The sequence below is a fragment of the Phoxinus phoxinus genome (genome assembly GCF_949152265.1).
Source record: "Phoxinus phoxinus genome assembly, chromosome: 2".
Classification (NCBI taxonomy): Eukaryota; Metazoa; Chordata; class Actinopteri; order Cypriniformes; family Leuciscidae; genus Phoxinus; species Phoxinus phoxinus.
This window is the reverse complement of record NC_136877.1, coordinates 18,356,990-18,376,742: the sequence shown is the minus strand read 5'-3', so window position 1 is coordinate 18,376,742 and position 19,753 is coordinate 18,356,990. Positions and strand designations below refer to the sequence as shown.

At 36.3% G+C, this 19,753-nt stretch overlaps 1 protein-coding gene across 3 annotated transcripts; it reads right to left on the bottom strand.

Annotated features, from left to right (window-relative positions):
• Positions 1-3,061: 3,061 nt before the first annotated feature.
• Positions 3,062-18,239, bottom strand: brms1 (BRMS1 transcriptional repressor and anoikis regulator). Of its 3 annotated transcripts, XM_079588615.1 has the most exons (11): positions 18,108-18,239; positions 14,616-14,843; positions 13,969-14,059; positions 13,609-13,736; positions 10,816-10,895; positions 9,718-9,802; positions 7,581-7,673; positions 6,953-7,017; positions 6,832-6,871; positions 4,106-4,214; positions 3,062-3,995 (listed from the first exon to the last, which is right to left on the bottom strand). In XM_079588615.1, exons 2-11 carry the CDS (start codon positions 14,827-14,829, stop codon positions 3,878-3,880), a joined length of 1,023 nt encoding a protein of 340 aa, XP_079444741.1. In that variant the 5' UTR covers positions 14,830-14,843; positions 18,108-18,239; the 3' UTR covers positions 3,062-3,877. The 3 variants fall into 3 exon arrangements, with proteins under 3 accessions (XP_079444741.1, XP_079444743.1, XP_079444742.1); XM_079588617.1 differs by lacking the exon at positions 4,106-4,214; XM_079588616.1 differs by lacking the exon at positions 18,108-18,239 and having other exon boundaries at positions 14,616-14,860.
• Between the last annotated feature and the right edge of the window lie 1,514 nt (positions 18,240-19,753).

Here is a 19,753-nt window from a genome sequence, read left to right as displayed (position 1 = left end):
GTGAAGTCGAATGGAATGACATTGAGGGTGAGTAAATGATGACAGAATTTAAATTTTTGAATTATCACTGTGACAGTTGTGATTTCCTAGGACACCAGTTATATCCGTCAGGTAGTAAAGACAAAAAAAAAAAATGCTTACAGCAACAGACAACAATATCTTCTAGAAATCGAATGATACTTTCACCAAACCAATATAAACCAGCTTTGCTGATATAAAACATTTTTTTTACAGCAGGACATTTAGTGCAGCCAAAGAAACTGGGAAAGAAAAACACATGGTGAGAGCAGAATGGATGAACAGAAAATGCTCAAATAAGAGTGAAGGAGTGAGATGAAAACTGTGGAGGACAGAGAACAAACATAGTGAGAAAGGAGTGCTAATAAACACAGACTCTGATTGACTCAAGTGTTTTTAACGGGATGCTGCCCACGTCCGGTACCGTCACCCAGGCTTTGTTTTCACTCCGTCAAGCCTGCTCTCCTCCGCTCCACTTTCTGGAGTGTCTCTGTACGTTTTGCTCTGCCTCTCCACCCCGGCGCTCATATGATTGATGGGGAGCTCAGAACATGTAACTAGGCAACAAAAAAATGGAGGATCAACAAAGGGACAAATTATTTTCAAGAAGTTCCCTTTTTTGCCTCTCGACTGTTCAGGAATGAAACGGGTCATGTGAAAGCAGGTGTGTAAATGTGTCAACACAAAGATGTTAGCAGCAGATCCTTCAAGTCGTAGCGAGGTGAAGCCACAATGTATCAAAGTTGTTGGTCCAGCACATCCCACAGATGCTCAATTGGATTGAGAATTTGGAAGCCAGGGCAAAACCTTCAACTCTACATCATGTTCCTCAAACCATTCCTGACCAATGTGTGTAACGGTGCATTATTCTGCTGATACATGCATTAAGGCCACTTCCAACAGCGAACACCATTGTCATGAAGGGGTGTACCTGGTCTGCAACAGTATAGGTGGCACATGTCAAATTGATGTCCACATGAATGACCGGACCCAGGGTTTCCCAGAAGAACATTACCCAGAGCATCACACTCTTTCGTCGTCCCACAGTGCATCCTGTTGGCATTACTTCCCTAGGTAAACGGTGCACGCGTACACGGCCATCCACATGATGTTAAAAGAAAACAGGGCTCACCGGACAAGGCAACTTTCTTCCACTGCTCCAAGGTCCAGTTCAGATGTTTGCATGGCCATTGTACTGTAGGTGCTTTTGACAGTGGACAGGGTCATCATAGGCCCTCTGATTGGTCTGTAGCTTTGCAGCAGAGTGTGATACACTGTGTGTTGTGACATATTCCTCCCATAACCATCATTATAATTTTGTGTGACTTGAGCAACAGTATACCTTCTTTTGGCTTGGACCAGATGGGATAGCCTTTGTTGCCCTCGTGCATCGATAAGCCTTGGGTGCCCAAGACCATGTCACTGGTTTGTGGTTTGTCTCTCACCAGTGCTGACTGGGAGCAACTCACAAGCCTTGCCATTACAATTTGGCCCTTATCAAAGTCAGATCTTTATTTCTGCCCATTTCTCCTGCATCCAACATGTTGATTACTAGAACTGATTGTTTGCTTGCCATCTAATCTACCCAGACCTTAATATGTGGCCTTGATAGGAGATGATCAATAATATTTTGCTTCACCTTTGACTGCTCATAATGTTTTGGCTCATCAGTGTATACACTGACCAACACTCATACATACATGCATACATACATCATCATCATCATTTGGATTTGAAACGACATGAAGGCGAGAAACTTATGATTTGTGTGTGTGTGTGTGTGTGTGTGTGTGTGTGTACTATCCCTTTAAATGAGCTGTGAGCACTTTTGTCCCTACTACCTGACAGATATCACTGGTTTCCTGGGAAATCACACCTGCCTATGTGACAACGCCAAGCTCTAGTCAATCTGAAACACTCTCTGCCAGGGAATCATTTTGCATAAGTTGGCATGCCTTTAGAAGTTTAAATAGTGAGCAGTTGTGTGGTAAAATTTACAAAATGGCAGGAAGCATCTTAAAGTATAAAAAGCATGATTTGCAGTTCAGTAGGCCTATACTGATACTGTAAATTATGCATCCCAGCAGTGCTAAAATGCATGACTGCAACAATCAAGGTGCCGAGGTTTAGCTTGTTTGTATGTATGGACAGTTGCGGTTAGTTAGATGCTATTCATCTTATTCCACTGATGGCCATTTCAAATCAGATGTGTGTTCTACTGAAATTAAAATTAACAAGAATTTAATTTAAAAAATGTATTCTGACACGAAACATTGGCATATTCATAAACATTTAGAAACATAAACATTCTGTGTATATTAATGTGAAAAACCCACACCTTAACCTAGCTTACCTATCAGGGACTATATCTTCATGTGCAAGTATGACACTTAATTTGCTTTATAAGATATTTTAATAAACAAAAACACGAAAACCTGTTCCTAATCAAGTTTGTCCTGGCCTATATTGGGAATATAATCAGTCTAGCTCTCGTCGTTTTTTATTACTTAAATAAAGTGTATTTGTATGGGTCTCATAGTGTATTCATACCAACCTATTTCTATGCAACTCTTTAATGTCTGTAGCCTCGATATCTTACCTCTTCCTCAAGAGTCTGCACAGCTTCACCTCTTCAATCTCTACAAATCACGAATCACTCAGAGACTCTTGAATCGTTAGATTCATTAATCTCAACGACCCAATGATTGAAAGCAGAAGAGTCGGTACTTGATGTATGCAGGGCTTGAGTTTTTCATTTTCAAATGCATAAAATGAATACTAGAAGAAGAGTTTTGGAGTTTTCTATCCCCCGTTGATTATATATTTTTTTGTTTTCCCTTAAGTGCGTCTGTTCATGTAACATTAAGTATTAGCCCCATCTAGTGGCTAAAAGCTAAATTATATGGCTCATTTAGCACTAATGAAAATGCAGTTACACTATAGCGTCCCCTAGAGTCCACAGGCGGTACATGTTTAAAATAAAAACCTCCAGTCTCTGCCAGTCCTGCAATATGTTATAATTAACGAGTCATTAAACAGCAAATGTAATAAAAGTTTAGATTTTAATAATGCTTCTTGTTATAAATACATGGTTATCTTGAACACTTAATAAATACGTCTTAAAAAGTACCCTCTGTGTCAGATCACTTTACAGATGTCTATAAATACAATGCATTACAACAACAGTCTTTCAAAATGTACTGGGAAAAATCTGTTACATCTCTTGTTTTTCTGAGTGCAATAAAAGGTGTCTGATTGTGTTTCCGTGCGTTCTGGGAACAGACAGTGCTTTTCATTGAGACCTGATCCTTCTTCCTTCTAAAATACAAATCTTTAGCTATTAAAAAAAGATTTGATGTGAGTGCCGTCCTTTTTGCCCCTGTGGTGTTTTTAGTGCACATAATTGACATTTATAATCATTTTAAATGGCTAAGACTGATAATGATCAGAGTTTGTATCAGACTTCATATATGGTCAGCATTATGAATCTATTCAGTGCGAGGAACTCAAAGTATTAGGGTACATAAAGGCTTTATATGGTCTATTAGCATTTGGTCAACAGGTTTTGAATGTTGAGTTTGTATTAATTAATAAATATAAGCTGCTCCACAAATTGATCTGGGACCAGATCTGCCTTATTATCATATTCATTATGAAATGTGTATTTGAAAGGCCAAAACTGATCTGGGATCATAAATCACCACACATAATAAACAACACCCTCTGTTCTGATCAATACCAGTGGATAGAATCTGATTGGATTTAATAAGCTGTTCTAAAGGTGTTGGTAAATTTGTGTGTTATTTGGTAATTATTAAAGGGAAGGTTCACACACTCTCTGAGCGCATTATTATCTTCTTTAAGCTTTCCGTATGGCGTGTTTTCCTTTCTGAAGTTGGGAGACGTAGATTTTGGTTTTGGTGCCATCTGTGCGCTTGAACCAGACCTCTCCTGCGCTGATCCCTGTTATTACGACCCTAAGAGAAACACAAGAAAACGGGGAGACCATTTAAATTGAAATGTTTTTGCAAACAAAGCCAAAGCGAAGAGAAGACAGATGCGGTCTTGAGTCTTATGCTCTACTGACTGTGCTGGGCTGTTGTCATTGACTTCTAGCACAACGCTGCTGCCTTTGGAGAATCTCTCTCCATCATAGAAGAGAGCCCCATCTTCACATCGCACGGACACCTGCCTGTCTGAGAGACAAACAGACACGCTCACCATCTTCAACACGTTACGCTTTAACAGCTCAGAATGCTCTAACCCTCTATTGTTGAGACGTTTTATCACTAGGGCTGTCTAGAAATTGCTGTCTTTTAATTAGTTCACAGATGTGACATGATAACGTGAGCAAGACGAGTGTAAAAGGCATAAATAAACTAATGAAAACCACATCTGGTTGTCAGTAGATGTATGCATCCTTGTGAAAAGTTGTTATGCAACATTAATATATGTTAGGAATATACTTAACTAAATGTCATGGTTTCAGACACTTCACTGCATTTTAATTCAAATTAAATGACATTAAATTGTATAATAGTTGAATTTATATCACAGTTTTTCTCGATTGCTAACACAATTCATGAAACGATTCACCATTTTCTCACAACTATAAAGACAATCTCAGAACTACATTCCAACTTGCACAAACCTCAAACTGTCACGTCAAAATCAAATATTTTTGTCAAAAACATATTCTCTTTTGTCAGAATCAAACTTTGGCCTCAGATGACACACAGAACCTAACATATTCATTCATTCACAGATTACTTTACAGATCAATTCATAACACTGTAACACTTGGGATTCAGGAATCATTTTGCAGCTCAATGTCTATAACAGCATTCAACATAAATGAAAGAGTGCAGATACAGTAAAATACAACAATGAGTTTAGGAATATGATAGTAATAAATAAAAAAATACTGAAAAACGACAGCCACTTAAATCAGTTATAGTGTGTTAACAATTGAGAAAAACTGTACATGCAATTAGCTGAACTTTAAGTACATCTTTATAAGTCATTTCATAATTACTATTGTCCGAAATATGGTTAAAGCATGCTGCCGAATGTACTGACAAGCATTTACAGTAAACTAAGACTCCCTTTACACGTACATGGTTATTTTGACAAACATTATTGAGTTATTGAGACATTTCCCTTCGGTTGTGCCCCTCGTTTACACGCAAACGGAGAATTCTCCACTGAAAACGATTCTTTCTAAAAACTCCGGCCAGAGTGGAGATTTTGGAAAACTTCGATTGCACGTTTGCATGTAAACTGAGAAAAACTGAGTTTTAGGCAGTCGACGTCACAGTATGCGACAGAACTTGCACTGCGTCAAAAGTGTGACCTATATTTTCGGGATTCTGATTGGCTAACGTGGGCTTGAGCTTCTCGTTACACTGCCACCTTTAGGTTTGGCATGCTCTTGACGGCATATACACGGGTTCGTGTAAACGAACACTTTTCTGAAAACGGAGAGGGTGAAATGTCCGTTTATGAAAATAACCGGCCACGTGTAAACGTAGCCTAAACTGCCATTTCTACTGAAACTTGTGTCATGTATTTAAATATTTGTAATTGTAATTCAGTACATTTACAACATATATAGTTTCAATGTTTGAACATACTACAGTTAAAATGATCAGTATCAAGCACCTTGCTTTAGTAGGTTAGTCAACATCAAAATAAGTGAATTTCTTTAAAAGAATGGCAAAAGATTATTGAAACAACGCTTAAAAATGTAAAACACTTTTAACAGTGTACTTAAGTGTGTTAGGAAAGTGTACTTTCTTTAAGTAAACTTAACTGATATTTTATTTAATTCATATTATATTGTCTAATATTATATTAAGTAAAAAAAAAATTACTTTTAAAATTTGAAGTACACTACAACTGCACACTCAATACAATTAAGCACACTTTTTCACAAAGGCAGCATTAATAACAGTGGTGTATTTGATTGTAATTTATGCCTATTATGCCAACGAGGACAGCAAAGGAATGGAGGGATGAAAGTGAGAGCAAGAGTGAGATCTGGGGAGAAATAAAATGACAAATGAGAGATGGAGTGGAATCAAATGTTACACGTCAAGCCATTTTTCTTCCACAAAAATAGAACAAGACTCTAAATGTGACATTAAAACCAAAGTACTTTTAGTCGATCAGTCTGGAGTGACAGAACAAGGGAAATGGCACTATAAATCAAATGCCAGTATCTAACTTAATCAGAGGCCAGACAGATAGAGCTTGTGAGTGAGGGTCAGGGCTAATGGAAGCAATGGGAGAACAGGCTTAAGCCTTTGACGCCATTAAAGATAGACAGACAGTAACAACGTACAAACTGTGTGTTTATCTATGAGTGTGTGAGTATCCCTGAAGGTATGTTTACTAGGAAGTCTTTTACCAGATAAAGACCCCATTATTTGAAAACACACAGCAACACACTTTTTAAAGTCCTCAAAAAAAAAAATGAATTAAATATGATTTGAATTATACAATCACATTTTTAGAGAGAGTCCAATTTTGCACTATACAATCTATTCCGAGCCTGTCGGGAGAAAGAAATAATTGGTTACATATATTTAGCCTAAGTCAAGGACCCTGATGGTCAGCGCATGTGATTTCCTTCACTAAATATACAATGAGTTCATTCTTGGAGGCAGCCAGTTTTGTCAAATTTTAATGAAGTTCACCTGACTACCATGAGGTCCTTGACCTCCCAGTGTAGCTGCTTGAGAAAGACAGAGACCAACAGGGAAGCTTGAATGAAGTACTTATGAACCCAGTCCCATTTAATAATTGACTTACTGTCTGCTTTCTTTTTCAGAGGTATCAGTGCCGCTTTTGCCTGAAAGACAGAAAGATAAAAGTCACGATCCGTCACATAGATTCACTGTGATTGAAGGGCTGATCACTTAACAATGAATACCTTCTTGATGGCTGTCCAGTCCTCCAGTATATCAATGTCTCTTAGCATGTACACTATGTATGGCCCTAAAAAAACAGACAGACATGTTGAGCAAGCAGGAGAGGAAGTAAGACAACTTCTTTAAACAGAGTTTGGATAAAAGGTGTAGCCTGATGGTTAATGACCTTGCTTAGTGATTTTTTGGGTGACCATACCAGGCTTCTTAACTAGCTTAGCCCATTTTCAATTAGCCTCTTAAGAAAGACCATGCTGGTGGAGCAAAACTAGCATAAATCAGCTTGGACCAGTATGGAAAGTTTCATGAGGTCTAGTCTCATTTTTTCTTCTCAGAAAAGGTCCAAGCAATAAGACAGCATGTTATATGAATGTTAAGGCCGTTATTTCATGAAATGAAATAAGCCATGTGTGATTCCTGTATAATCACACTTTCTGATCTGGACTACAAACTGTTAATTGGTGGCCTTTGGTGAATTGTATAAATGTACTGTAAGACCTGTTGGATAAAGGTGTCGGATAAATCACTAATTAGCAACTGTTGGCACTGTAACAGGATTTCATCCGGAAGGCAAGTGGTGACTGAACAAGAGAAAAAGAGATGGATCTGAATCTAAAGAGAACACTTCATTACCTGACACAAGAGCCGACTTCTTTTTTCTGTCTGGGCGAATCAGGAGACGACTTCTCTTACACTTCTTTACCTTCTCTTCATCATTCCACCATTCTGATTGATAAAGACCAAGTTTGTGTGTTTAAGGATCTGGTGAGTATTTGTATGTATTTCTAACAACTAGCAGCAATTCCTGGAGGACAAATAAGCTTAAAAATGTCCCCACAAGTAGGATAAAACGTCCTCTTGAAAAAATGTTTTAATAAATAAAGTGAATAATATTTTTGTTATTATAAAATATAAAATACAATCTAATTTTTATAAATAAAAATTTACAACAATAATTTGTTTTAATTTAGGGACACTGAGATTTGCATGAACTTGAGAGACAGTGTGACCTGGGGTGCGTTTCCCGAAAGCATCGTTAGCCAACTATGGTCGCAAGTTCCGTCGTTATCAGCATAGTTCAACGATTTGGTGTTTCCCGAAACCATCGTTCCAACGAACGTTCGCAAACAGCATCGCAAACTTGTGTGGTTGGAACGACAGCTCTCGAGCTGTGGTTAGAAGCAGAGTTTCTTGTTTACATGAGATGTAGACTGAATAAATCCTTATCTTTAGCAAAATAAGCAAGCTGACATTCAGTACAACCCGTGTTGTTTATTTAGAATACATACAAATGTAATTTACGTCTTTTAGTTTGTCAAGAGATTTAAAGCACCGTTTTTGAAGACTGCGCATGTGCGAACGTGCTCAACTTTGTAAGAACGAGCCGAATATTGAGCCTGGTAATAAAGCAAAATAACTGAGAAAAATTTGAAATGGTCTTCAGATGCCATGTCTGTAACTTATATGACAAAATCTATAGCGTTAATTCGATCTCAAACAGATTAATTAAAATAAGTTATTAGTCCACCACGTGCGAGACGTCATAAACCAACGTGGTTGAACGATACTTTGTGACATACGATTTCGGGAAACAGTCGTGACTAGCTAGTTGATTTCTCCGACGATGCATCGTACTATGGTAGTTAAGCAGTGAGCTATATAGTTGTACGGGAAACGCACCCCTGAACAATCGCTTCCTTTCTCAGCTCTGGCATAGCAGAGAGTGTTTTACTGTATCATATTTGATATGCACATTTCTAAGGTGTCTAAATGATCAACATGGTCAAAACTGATTTTTTTTTTTTTTTAAGAGTAAAGTAATAGAACTTTTAGTATCATTCTAAATACCCCCTTCAGGTCATGGTACATGTATTTTTTTTCCTGTGAAATCTTAAAGCAAACGGAAAAAGTTTGTTAGTTATTGTTAGTAATATTTAAAGAAAAACATATTGCACTGAAGCAGTTTAGGTTTACTTCATTATCGATGTATATACATACATACATATATATATATATATATATATATATATATATATATAGAGAGAGAGAGAGAGAGAGAGAGAGAGAGAGAGAGAGAGAGAGAGAATACAGTACAGTATATAGATATAGAAATATTCGAAAAATCTGTCTTTTAGAGGTAAGTTTATTTGTACATCTCTCAATCATCACTGTATTGCATTGCATTATATGTTTTGTCCCACACAATAAAAACTGCATAGCTTTGATCATAAAACTAAACATTTAAATATCATCTTACTTATGATAAGAATGTGCATTTTATTCAAGTAGTTTGCTATACTGTTATAGAGATATCATTGACTTACATTATAAGATAACAGATGCCGTATTCACAAAACCACTAAGACTTCTCCTAAATAGCAGAACAAGTTCTTAGGTAAGAGTTTCCTCTTAAAACCTTTTCACAAAGCAGCTGAGACCAAGTTGTGGCATGTGTGATTACTGTATATTCACACTTTCTGATCTCGACTACAAACTGTTAATTGGTGGCCTTTGGTGAATTGTATAAATGTACTGTAAGAACTTTTGGATACAACTGTCAGATAAATGACTAATTAGCAACTGGAACAGGATTTAATCTGGAAGGCAAGTGGTGACAGAAGTGGTGACGGAACCAGAGAAAAAATGTAGGAGTCCTAAAATTAGGACTGACACGCCTATTATTTTTAAGAGTTTCTCCTACTTTTAGGCTTAAGATGTTTTGTGAATACGGCCCGAGATTTTTGTAAGGTGTGTGTGTGTGTGTGTGTACCTGAACTCTGTTTGTCATCCTCCAGTCTGCGGATCTTCTCCATCAGTTCTGTTTTCATGGCATCAAGCAAGAGTGTCCTCTCACTCTAGAGAAATGAGCATCTCATTACATATACACACACTGACTCGATACGATTCATGCACTGTCAACAAACAAACAAACACAACTGTTTTGGCAGAGACATGCACGTATTTATTTGCAGCAGTGTTTTTTCACTGTGGTGTGTTTTGTGTGATACTGCATCTTATGATAAATGTGGTGTGTGCATGTTTGTTTGTGTATGACTGTGTATTGAAATGTATTATGACTACTAGGCATGTAAGTTTGACGAATCATGAAATGATATACAGCAATATGTAAATTACATTCTATGTACATGATAATTAAGTACCATAGTACCACACAGTTAGCTTTTTGAGTCACAGATATTAGGTGTCTTTAACTACTATGTACCTCAATAAAAAAAAGTTAGGTACAACTTATTGTGTACATGTTTTATTGCAAAACAATTTTGCTGCTATTGTGGTGGGATGTGGGTAAGGTTAGCGACAGGTTTGGTTGTATAGGTTTAAGGGTGGGTTAATGTGTAAGTGAAGATTCAACGGTACAATTAATATAAATTATGTATTAAAATGTATTTTTCTTTGAGTTTAATTACTTCAAAATCAGCGATGCTACCCTATCGTTGATGATAAATATAATGTACCGATTCATTAGAGAAGCTATTTTATTAATAAAAGTCGCAGGGCAGCATTAATGATAAGTCTCTGTGCTCCTGAATGTTTCTGTGTGTACGCAGCGCGATCTCCAATCTCTGTGTGCGAGTGACGTCTGTGTGTGTGTGTGTGTGTGTGTGTGTGTGTGTGTGTGTGTGTGTGTATGTGTGTGCACGCTTCAATGAAAGCAGCACATTAATATAGAATGGTGATTAAACTGACTTGGAACTACCTGTACATTAAACTGCTTTATTGCACTCTTTCCAGCCAATCAGAATTGAGTACCGTATTCAGACAGACCATGGTATAAAGACACTTAATATAAAGTTAGACTGCTTTTTGTAAACAATGTCTAGATATGTGGGTCTGATGAGCCACTTACCTCTAAATGTTGTTTTGCCCCCTGCACTTCACATTCATGTTTGTGTTTGACCACTTGCAGACATAGTTCTCTGTACACACCTAGATGGGGCGACAGGGAGATCAGTGAATAAACAAATAACAGTTGATCCAAGACCTGTGGTTAAGATGTAAGAGAGACATCATAATTAGAGGTCGACCAATATTGGATTTTGCCGATACCGATAATAACTAAGTTGGGCAGTACCTGCCGAAAGCCAATTAATGAACCGATAGTTTTATTTATTTATTATTCTAAATCAAAACATAACACTCAAAGTAAAATAGTGCTGAACTTTAAACAGTATTGACTGATGCATGAAAATGTATTGAACTTTTAATCTAAATATATAAATATTAATATATATTAATTAGCATTACATAATATATATATTAATTAATCGCCGTTGGGGACATTTAATATTCAACAATATTATTGATCTGCCTGCATTGACATTGAAGAATACTAAAAGTTACTGTTTAATGTTATTTTTATATTATTATTTTTCTTTATTCATTTTCATAATCATTTCATAATGTATTTTGTGAAGTCAGAGTATGTTTGTACATGTGTGCTGAGCAGAGAGCTGTAGAGTTATATTTTGCTTAGAGGTATGCAATGTTCACTTAGCAGAGATGTTCCAATAAGGATGATACATTAAATGTGTACATGTTAAAGGAATGTTTCAACTGATGCAAATGCACCACTAATGTATACACTGAATAAATAGTTTCTTAATGTGGATAGTGGATTGTACCATGGTTAAGCATTATGTAAACAACATGTTTTTCTACCTTACAAGGAAGCTGAAAGTCTCTCTGTGATGTATATAAGCTCAATCTTACTGTACCACCGCAGAGAAACATAAAGGCATGAGGGGGTGAGAGGAAGGAGAAACATAGAGATGATGGGGTAAGGAAGGAGAAACCCAGAAACCATTTACAGCTGGCATGATGGGGTGAGAGGATAGAGAAATGGGGAACAGATAAATCTAGAATGAAGACCTCCTCATTCAACAATAATGGGGGAAGCATGAATTTCAAATCTACAGACATCATTATATGAGAACTGAACTGGACGATGACATCACGATTTTCCTCCAGAGCGACTATATATATATAAATTAAACTATATTAATAACTTTTTTACAACAAAAATTAACCATCACTGAGCATTTTTATCAAGCTTGTATATTTTAGTCTAGTAATTTCACTTTAATGGCAATTAATAGGTGATTTTTATTGCCATTAAAATGAAATAACTGAACATAAACATACAGGCTTGATCAAAATGATCATTCTAGAAGAAAATTTCAGATGGCACTTAGAGGCTTTTGCATCTGAAGTCTTCATATATATATACCGTATATATATAGCCGCTCTGGAGTAAACCGAGATGTCATCGTCCAGCTCGTATAATAATGTCAATGCAGGCAGATCAATATTATCATTGAATATTAAATGAAATGTTAAATAAAACGCAGGTGTAGCGTATAAACAGCAGTTTAAATAGCAGGCACCCTTACATGACTTGCTCAGTCCAACGTTAACCTAGATAAATGTGCGCTATTATTAGGAGCATATCAAAGTGTTTGTGCGGAGTGTGGAAGCTGAAGTATAGAGTGCTTACTGCATGACATGGGCCCTGTCCCAAATGGCACCCTAAACACTCGAGGTCTTCCAACGAGTCTGCACTTTCCTGACATAACGCGCTTTGACTCTCGGGTAGAAGTCTGCTGTGTAGCTCGTTTCAGTGCAGGCTCAGCAAAAGTGTGCATCTAGGGCACATATCAACCGCAAAGGGAGTGTTCGCGAGCACCGTTCTCCACCCTTCATGGACTTAACGGACACGTGCACTCGGCAGCCATTGTAAGTCTACAAGACCGAAAGTGCATATGAAGTGTGCCATTCGGGACAGGGCCATAGACGCTGGCGCGATCACGTGCATTTATTTCTGTTAACATTGGAAATAACTTAAAATACTTCATTTTTGATCATACAGATAAGAGTAAAGCATCATTCGAAACTGTACATTTATTTGTGTACACTCACAATAACAAACCATTTTTGTAAAATAAAGAAAACAAACTCGATCTCCGTGAACTGGAGCGCATCCTGAAAATGGAAACTTAGTGTACACTTGCCTCACATACATGAGAAATATAACTATAGAGAGCTTGAAATGTCTACTTTTAAACGGAACAATTCAAATCGAAAACAAATATTCTCTGATTATGTAATTAGTTTGAAACGTGCATATAGGCACATCCACTTCCGCGGAGATGCAATTTAGCTGGTTAACGAATTAATAAACGCCCAAGCTGAATATGAACTAATGAAAATAGACCGTAACAATCATGACATTTAAACATTTATTCTGGATTTGTCACATTGTTCTCATCACTTGATAATGTCCTCTCAGCCTTATCGAACAAACATACTGCTGTTCTCTACTAAAGCAGCATCTAGTCAACAAATTTAATTTTATTTTTAAATATGACAACGGGTTCTGTAGTGTACATACATTTTATTTGTGCGTTTTTTTATACGTTTGACCCATTGATACATTTTTATTTGGCCTCTAGAGGCCGCTTGTACTGTGTAATGACAGCGGAGCCTTTTCAGCCGCTCTCGCAATGGACGCAACCGGGAGAAAACATGGTTGTGGATTATTGCCGATAACGATAGCTCCAGAAATCAGCTATCGGCGCCGATGGATCGGCAAAACCAATAAATCGGAGGACCTCTAATCATAAGGCAGATATGTGTGTGTCACCTGCCACTTGTGTCCTCTGTTGTAGGTTCTGCTGCAGTGTTGCTAGAGGTTCTTTGTACTCTCCTGCCTTTCCTGTCAACACCTCATCCAGCTTCATTTTAACCTGGTGCAGACGTTCTTGAAAAAGCCTGAAATCGATGAAAAAGTAATCTATAGAGCTCCAGAATTTGGTTGGAGCCAAAATGTAGAGTCAATGTTCTTCAAACAATACAATTTGTTTGAACAATACAATACAGAATATGGATTTTTATTGGTAGGCTTCCTCTTAAGCCCCTCCATCCCAGATGATGGCCCTGTTTCTTTTGGACTAAAAAAAGAAATGCCACTTAGTCTAAGCCTATCAGAAAGAAGTATTCTTACTTGTCTTTTAACTCCAGGAATTGTTTTTCTAGGTCAGACATTTCATCCAGGCACTGTGATCGTCTTCTCTCACAATCTTCATCATCCATTTCTGAAAGAGAGATCCAATCCAGCTCATTCTCTTTTCCTTTCGATTCCAGTCAGACTTTACAAAACTGCATTCTATATGTCGCTATATGATACATTTTGGCTATTTAGATGCTATTAGAATGCAGTATGCGCTTTGTGTAGTAATGCACTATGCAGTTCAGGGATAAGATTTGGAAAGGATTTGTCGGTAATAATTCATTTTACAGTGTCCATGTTAAATGTAGTTACTATAGTAATAACTATAAAGTACAGTATGCATAATTACATGCAATTAACTCTAACTCAAACACTAACCCTTTAGTAAGTACATACTTAACTGTATAACTACGTGTAACTAAGACACCTTAAAATAGTGTAACCGATGTGTCATTTAATTGTCATGCAAAAATTAAAAGAACATTTTAAGAATGAATGGCCCTAAAAATAAGGTTTAATTTTCTTTGTGCAAAATATAATTTTATTTTATGGTGAAATATTACTCTCACAATGCAACTTTATCAGCAGCTGCAACAATACACTGAGAAAAGTATAAATCATTTAATCTGATATAAGCAGACCTGAACTCTCTTCCTCTTCCTCCTCTTCCTCCTCCGCCTCACTGTCATCCAGGTCGCTGTCCCGGTCCTCTCCACTCTCCTCCATCGTCTCCTCGGCCTCTCCTCCATCTCTCTCTCGCTCCTCCTCCGCCTCACCGTTAGTTTGAGGAAGCTCAGAGTCGGCCTCCATCTCCATCTCCTCCTCGGGCTCTCTGGCAGCGGGCTGAGCTGGCATGACTGCTTATAGCACTGTATTAAACGGTGTAATAACAGAGGTAAGATCTTGTGGAGTATAATAATCTGGTGTCTGATGAAGGGAATAAATAACCCACACTAATTAATATCATATAAAATTACATCAATTATGGAAATACATTTATTAAATGAATATAAATAAATTAGAATTATTTATACTAAATAATAAAATAACACTACAAATTTTCTCATCTACTCTCCCAATTTTCATTTTTATTTTTTCTCATCAGAAAATGTTTATGATAACTTGCATAAGTGATTGGCCCATTTGTTAACAAGTTTATATGTATATTCAAATATGAGTATACTGTATATACCTGTCAAAAGTTTGGAAACATTAATGTTTTTCATGTTTTTGAAAGAAGTATCTTTTGCTCACCAAGGCTGCTTTTATTTAATAAAAAATACAGTAAAAACAGTAATATTGTGGCAAATTATTACACATTTAAATTCATTATTTTCTATTTTAATAAATTTAAAAATATATTTTTAGCATCATTACTGTCTATATATTAAAATATATAATAAAACATATGTTTATACGTCATCCAGTCTTCAGTGTCGAAATCATTCTGATATGCTGATTGATGCTTAAGAAACATTTATTATTAATATTATTATTATTATTTTCAATGTTGAAAACTGTTTTAGCTTGTTAACATTTTTGTGGATACAATGATATGTGTGGTAAGATTAAAAAAGAGAGAAATTAAATACATCAGTATTTAATTCATCAGTGATGCATTCAATTGATCAAAAGTGACAATGAAGACGTTTATAATGTTACCAGAGATTTCTATTAAATAAATGCTTTAATAAATAAATTCAACAAATGCAAATAAATTTTCGTTGAACTTTCTATTCATTTAAGAATAATTTAATAAATAAATTGTATATATATATATATATATATATATATATATATATATATATATATATATATATATATATATATATACAGTATATATATATATATATATATCACTATTTCCATAAAAATGTTAAGCAGCAACTGTTTTCAACATTGATAACATTGATGCTGATTCGGCTTTGTCATCACAGGAATACATTACATTTTAAAATATATTCAGAATAGTGTTGTCAAAAATATCGATATTTCGATAAATATCGATACTGAAATATCTGAACGGTACCAATACTAATTTCCCGAAGTATCGATACTAGCCGAGCTTTCACTTTCACTTCTCTCCAAAGGCGCGTTGACAAACACCACACGTGACGCACTCGTCTCATTCGCTCTGGTTAAATAGCAAAAGTGAAGTGAATGGAAAGATGGCGAGGGCGGCGCCCCCGCGACCGGCTTTGGTTGATTGATAAAGAACACCGCGAGCGGGCATGTCGGAGAATAGCGCGGACACGCGTAAAAACACACCGCGACACATGTCGGAGTCGGAGAATAGCGTGGACACGCACTACACACCGCGAGCGGGCATGTCGGAGAATAGCGCGGACACGCGCTTCACACTGCGAGTGGGTATGTCAGAGAATAGCGCAGACAAGCGCTTCACACTGCGAGCGGGCTGCGGGCACCCAAAAGATTGTTTGACAATCAATAATCCCTCACATCACTCATTTTTTTTAAATTATTTTATAGGTGAAAACAGACTTAAGGAACAGGCTCCAGGGGTACCATTTAGCAAGCATAGGCTACGCTCAGCATCAGGGCTGTTTGTTGTTTGGACAGACCTTTCCCCACTGCTAAAAACAATCCTAAACGAAACACTGTAACTCTTCTCATTTTAACTTTTCTGAAACATTAACCATGATGGCCTAGTATTGTTGTTGATATGAGTCTGTGTTGTCTCGTTTTTTCACCGTAATTCTTAAAGTTAACATAATCTGACTGAGGAATCCGACAAGTAAATATATTAACTGTGGTCAAATGTAAATTAACTTGTGCCTATTTAACTTTATTCAGAAAATTATTTAATTCTGCAATTTGCCTTCATTAGCGATTATCATCAATTTGATTACACAGATATTAATTAAACTAAACAGCTAGACAATGGCATCTCTGAATTCAATAATGAAATGCCTTTAACTGAAAATTGAATGTTTAATCTTATTATTATACTGTTGAGTGCTTTTTTACAGTAAAAAGCAAAAAAACAGTTTTGGCCTACTACAGGCTATATTTTAATCTTTGATTACAGTAGGTTATACAAATACAACGGGTCATTTTAGCCCTGGTCCAATTAAAAAACAGATAGAACTCAGGACATTTTTGTTCATGTAAAATATATCTCATTGTCATGTTCTAGACTTGTTATATTTAGCTTTAAATAAAAAAAAATACCCCCTTAATATTGTGGCAGTTTTTTTCTCTGTGGTATCGAAAATGGTATCGAATATCGATATTTTTCAAGGTATCGTATCGAAGTTAGAAATTCTAGTATCGTGACAACACTAATTCAGAATATATTTTAGAAACAGAAAACAGTTATTTGACATTTTTAACAAATTATAGTTGTTTCCTGTGTTTATATTAAATAAATGCAGCCTTGGCGAGCATAAGAGACTGCTTTCACAAACATAAAATTGTAATTGTTTCCAAACAAATGTTTGATGTGCATGTCAAGACAAATGACCAAACTAAAGACCTCTAGGACACTGGCAGCTAAAAACACAGTACCCAGCAACAGCAGGAGATATTTAACACCCTAATATTAACCACTTTCTGTTAAATTAGAAAGAGGAAACTTCTGACATAGTTCGTAGTGTGATGAATTAGCACTCTTCAGTGGGATTTATGAGATTACGAGCGCGTTCACAGTCTCGACGTATCATGTCCATCCTCTAAAGGCCGCACAGCACTGACTTTACATTACAAGCTCATTACTCATTCCCCACATAATAGCTCAGATATTATCATCTGTGAGATACATTAATAGTTACAGTCTCGAGCTGTTCACATATAATTGTGGATTTAAGTTAGTTATAAAAACTCGTTTTCCAATTGGACAACTCCGCAGTTCATTCAAAGACATGATGAAGTGTCCGGTTTAACGCGGTACAAAGATGTTAATGCACGAGAGTGAAAAACAAACGTTTACGCCTATTAAAACGTCTAAATTACAATGTAGTAATTGATAATCTTACTTCGTAACGTTGTAGCAATTTGATCTCTTGATCGCTCCATGAACGTTCTCCGCAAATGAACCGATGCAAGACAGGGGATAGCATACAACGATCTTACAAACAAACTCTAAGTGCATAAACCACAGCAAAACAGCTTACCTTCTTGTCGATTATTGTTTAAGTCATGAAAAATATAACATATTGTCGAGAGAATTTGCATATCAGGGCAAGTTGACATCGGACAAGTCTACTTCCTAAGCGTTCGTTTGTAACACACTACCGCTTTGAGGCGCTAGCCAATCAATGCAAACCTCGCTACTTCTAAGAACCAATAGAAGCTCGGAGTTGAAGAACCGATATCTCTTTCGTTTCAGTACGGTGATCAAACAGACCAATGGCACTTTGAGCTGCTTGACTTTCTACCAACTGACAAGGTTTCTCAAAAAAGACGTGCTTGAAATACAGGTGAAACTCGAACAATTAGAATTATCGTGCAAAAGTTAATTTATTTCAGTAATTCAACTTAAAAGGTGAAACTAATATATGATATAGACTCATTACATGCTAATTATATATTTCAAGCCTTTGTTTGTTATAATTTTAATGATTGTGGCTCAATTCAGCTTATGAAAACCCCAAATAAAAAATTAGAATATTGTGAAAAGGTTTTCATAGCTGTAAGCCATAATCATCAAAATTATAACAAATAAAGGCTTGAAATATAAAAAAATATCTGAAATATCTCTTTATGTAATAAGATATAATATATTAGTTACCTTTTAAGTTGAATTACTGAAATAAATGAACTTTTGTTGTTTTTCTTGAACTTTTCTTGAAGTTTTAAGCTGGCTATGATTAAACCACTTGTTAAAAAACCACAACTTGATCCTACAGAATTAGTCAATTACAGGCCGATCTCGAATCTACGTTTTCTGTCAAAGATACTCAAAGCAGTATCTTCACAACTATGTTCCTTTTTAGAAAGAAATTATATCTGCGAGGATTTTCAATCAGGATTTAGACCATACCATAGTACTGAGACAGCTCTCATTAGAGTCACAAATTATTTGCTCTTATCATCCGATCGTGGTTGTATTAGTGTTACTGGATCTTAGTGCTGCATTTCACACTATCGACCACAACATTCTTTTAAATAGACTCGAAAATGATGTTGGCATTAGTGGAAATGCATTAACATGGTTTAAATCATACTTATCTGACCGTTATCAGTTTGCAGCAGTAAATGAAGAGATGTCTTATCGATCAAAAGTTCAATATGGTGTACCACAAGGCTCTGTACTAGGACCGTTGCTGTTCACTCTGTACATGCTACCATTAGGAGATATCATTAGGAAAGCATGGCATTAGTTTTCACTGTTATGCTGATGATATGCAGCTCTATATTTCTTCACACCCTGACGAAACTTACCAATTCACAAAATTAACGGAATGCATAGCTGATATAAAAAACTGGATGCAACTTCCTAATTCTGAAAAAACAGGTTATAATTATTGGACAAAAAACTTCCTCACGTAATAACCTAGAGTACTGTCTAACACTCAATGGCTGCTCTGTCAAGTCCTCGTCGTCGGTTAGGAACCTGGGTGTGCTTTTTGATACCAACCTTTCATTTGAAAGTCACGTGTCTAGTATCTGTAAACCGTATTTTTTTCATCTTAAAAATATATCTAAATTGCGTCATATGCTCTCAATGAAAAATGCAGAACAATTAGTTCATGCGTTCATGACTTCAAGGCTAGATTATTGTAATGCTCCACTGGGTGGTTGCCCTGCATGCTTAATA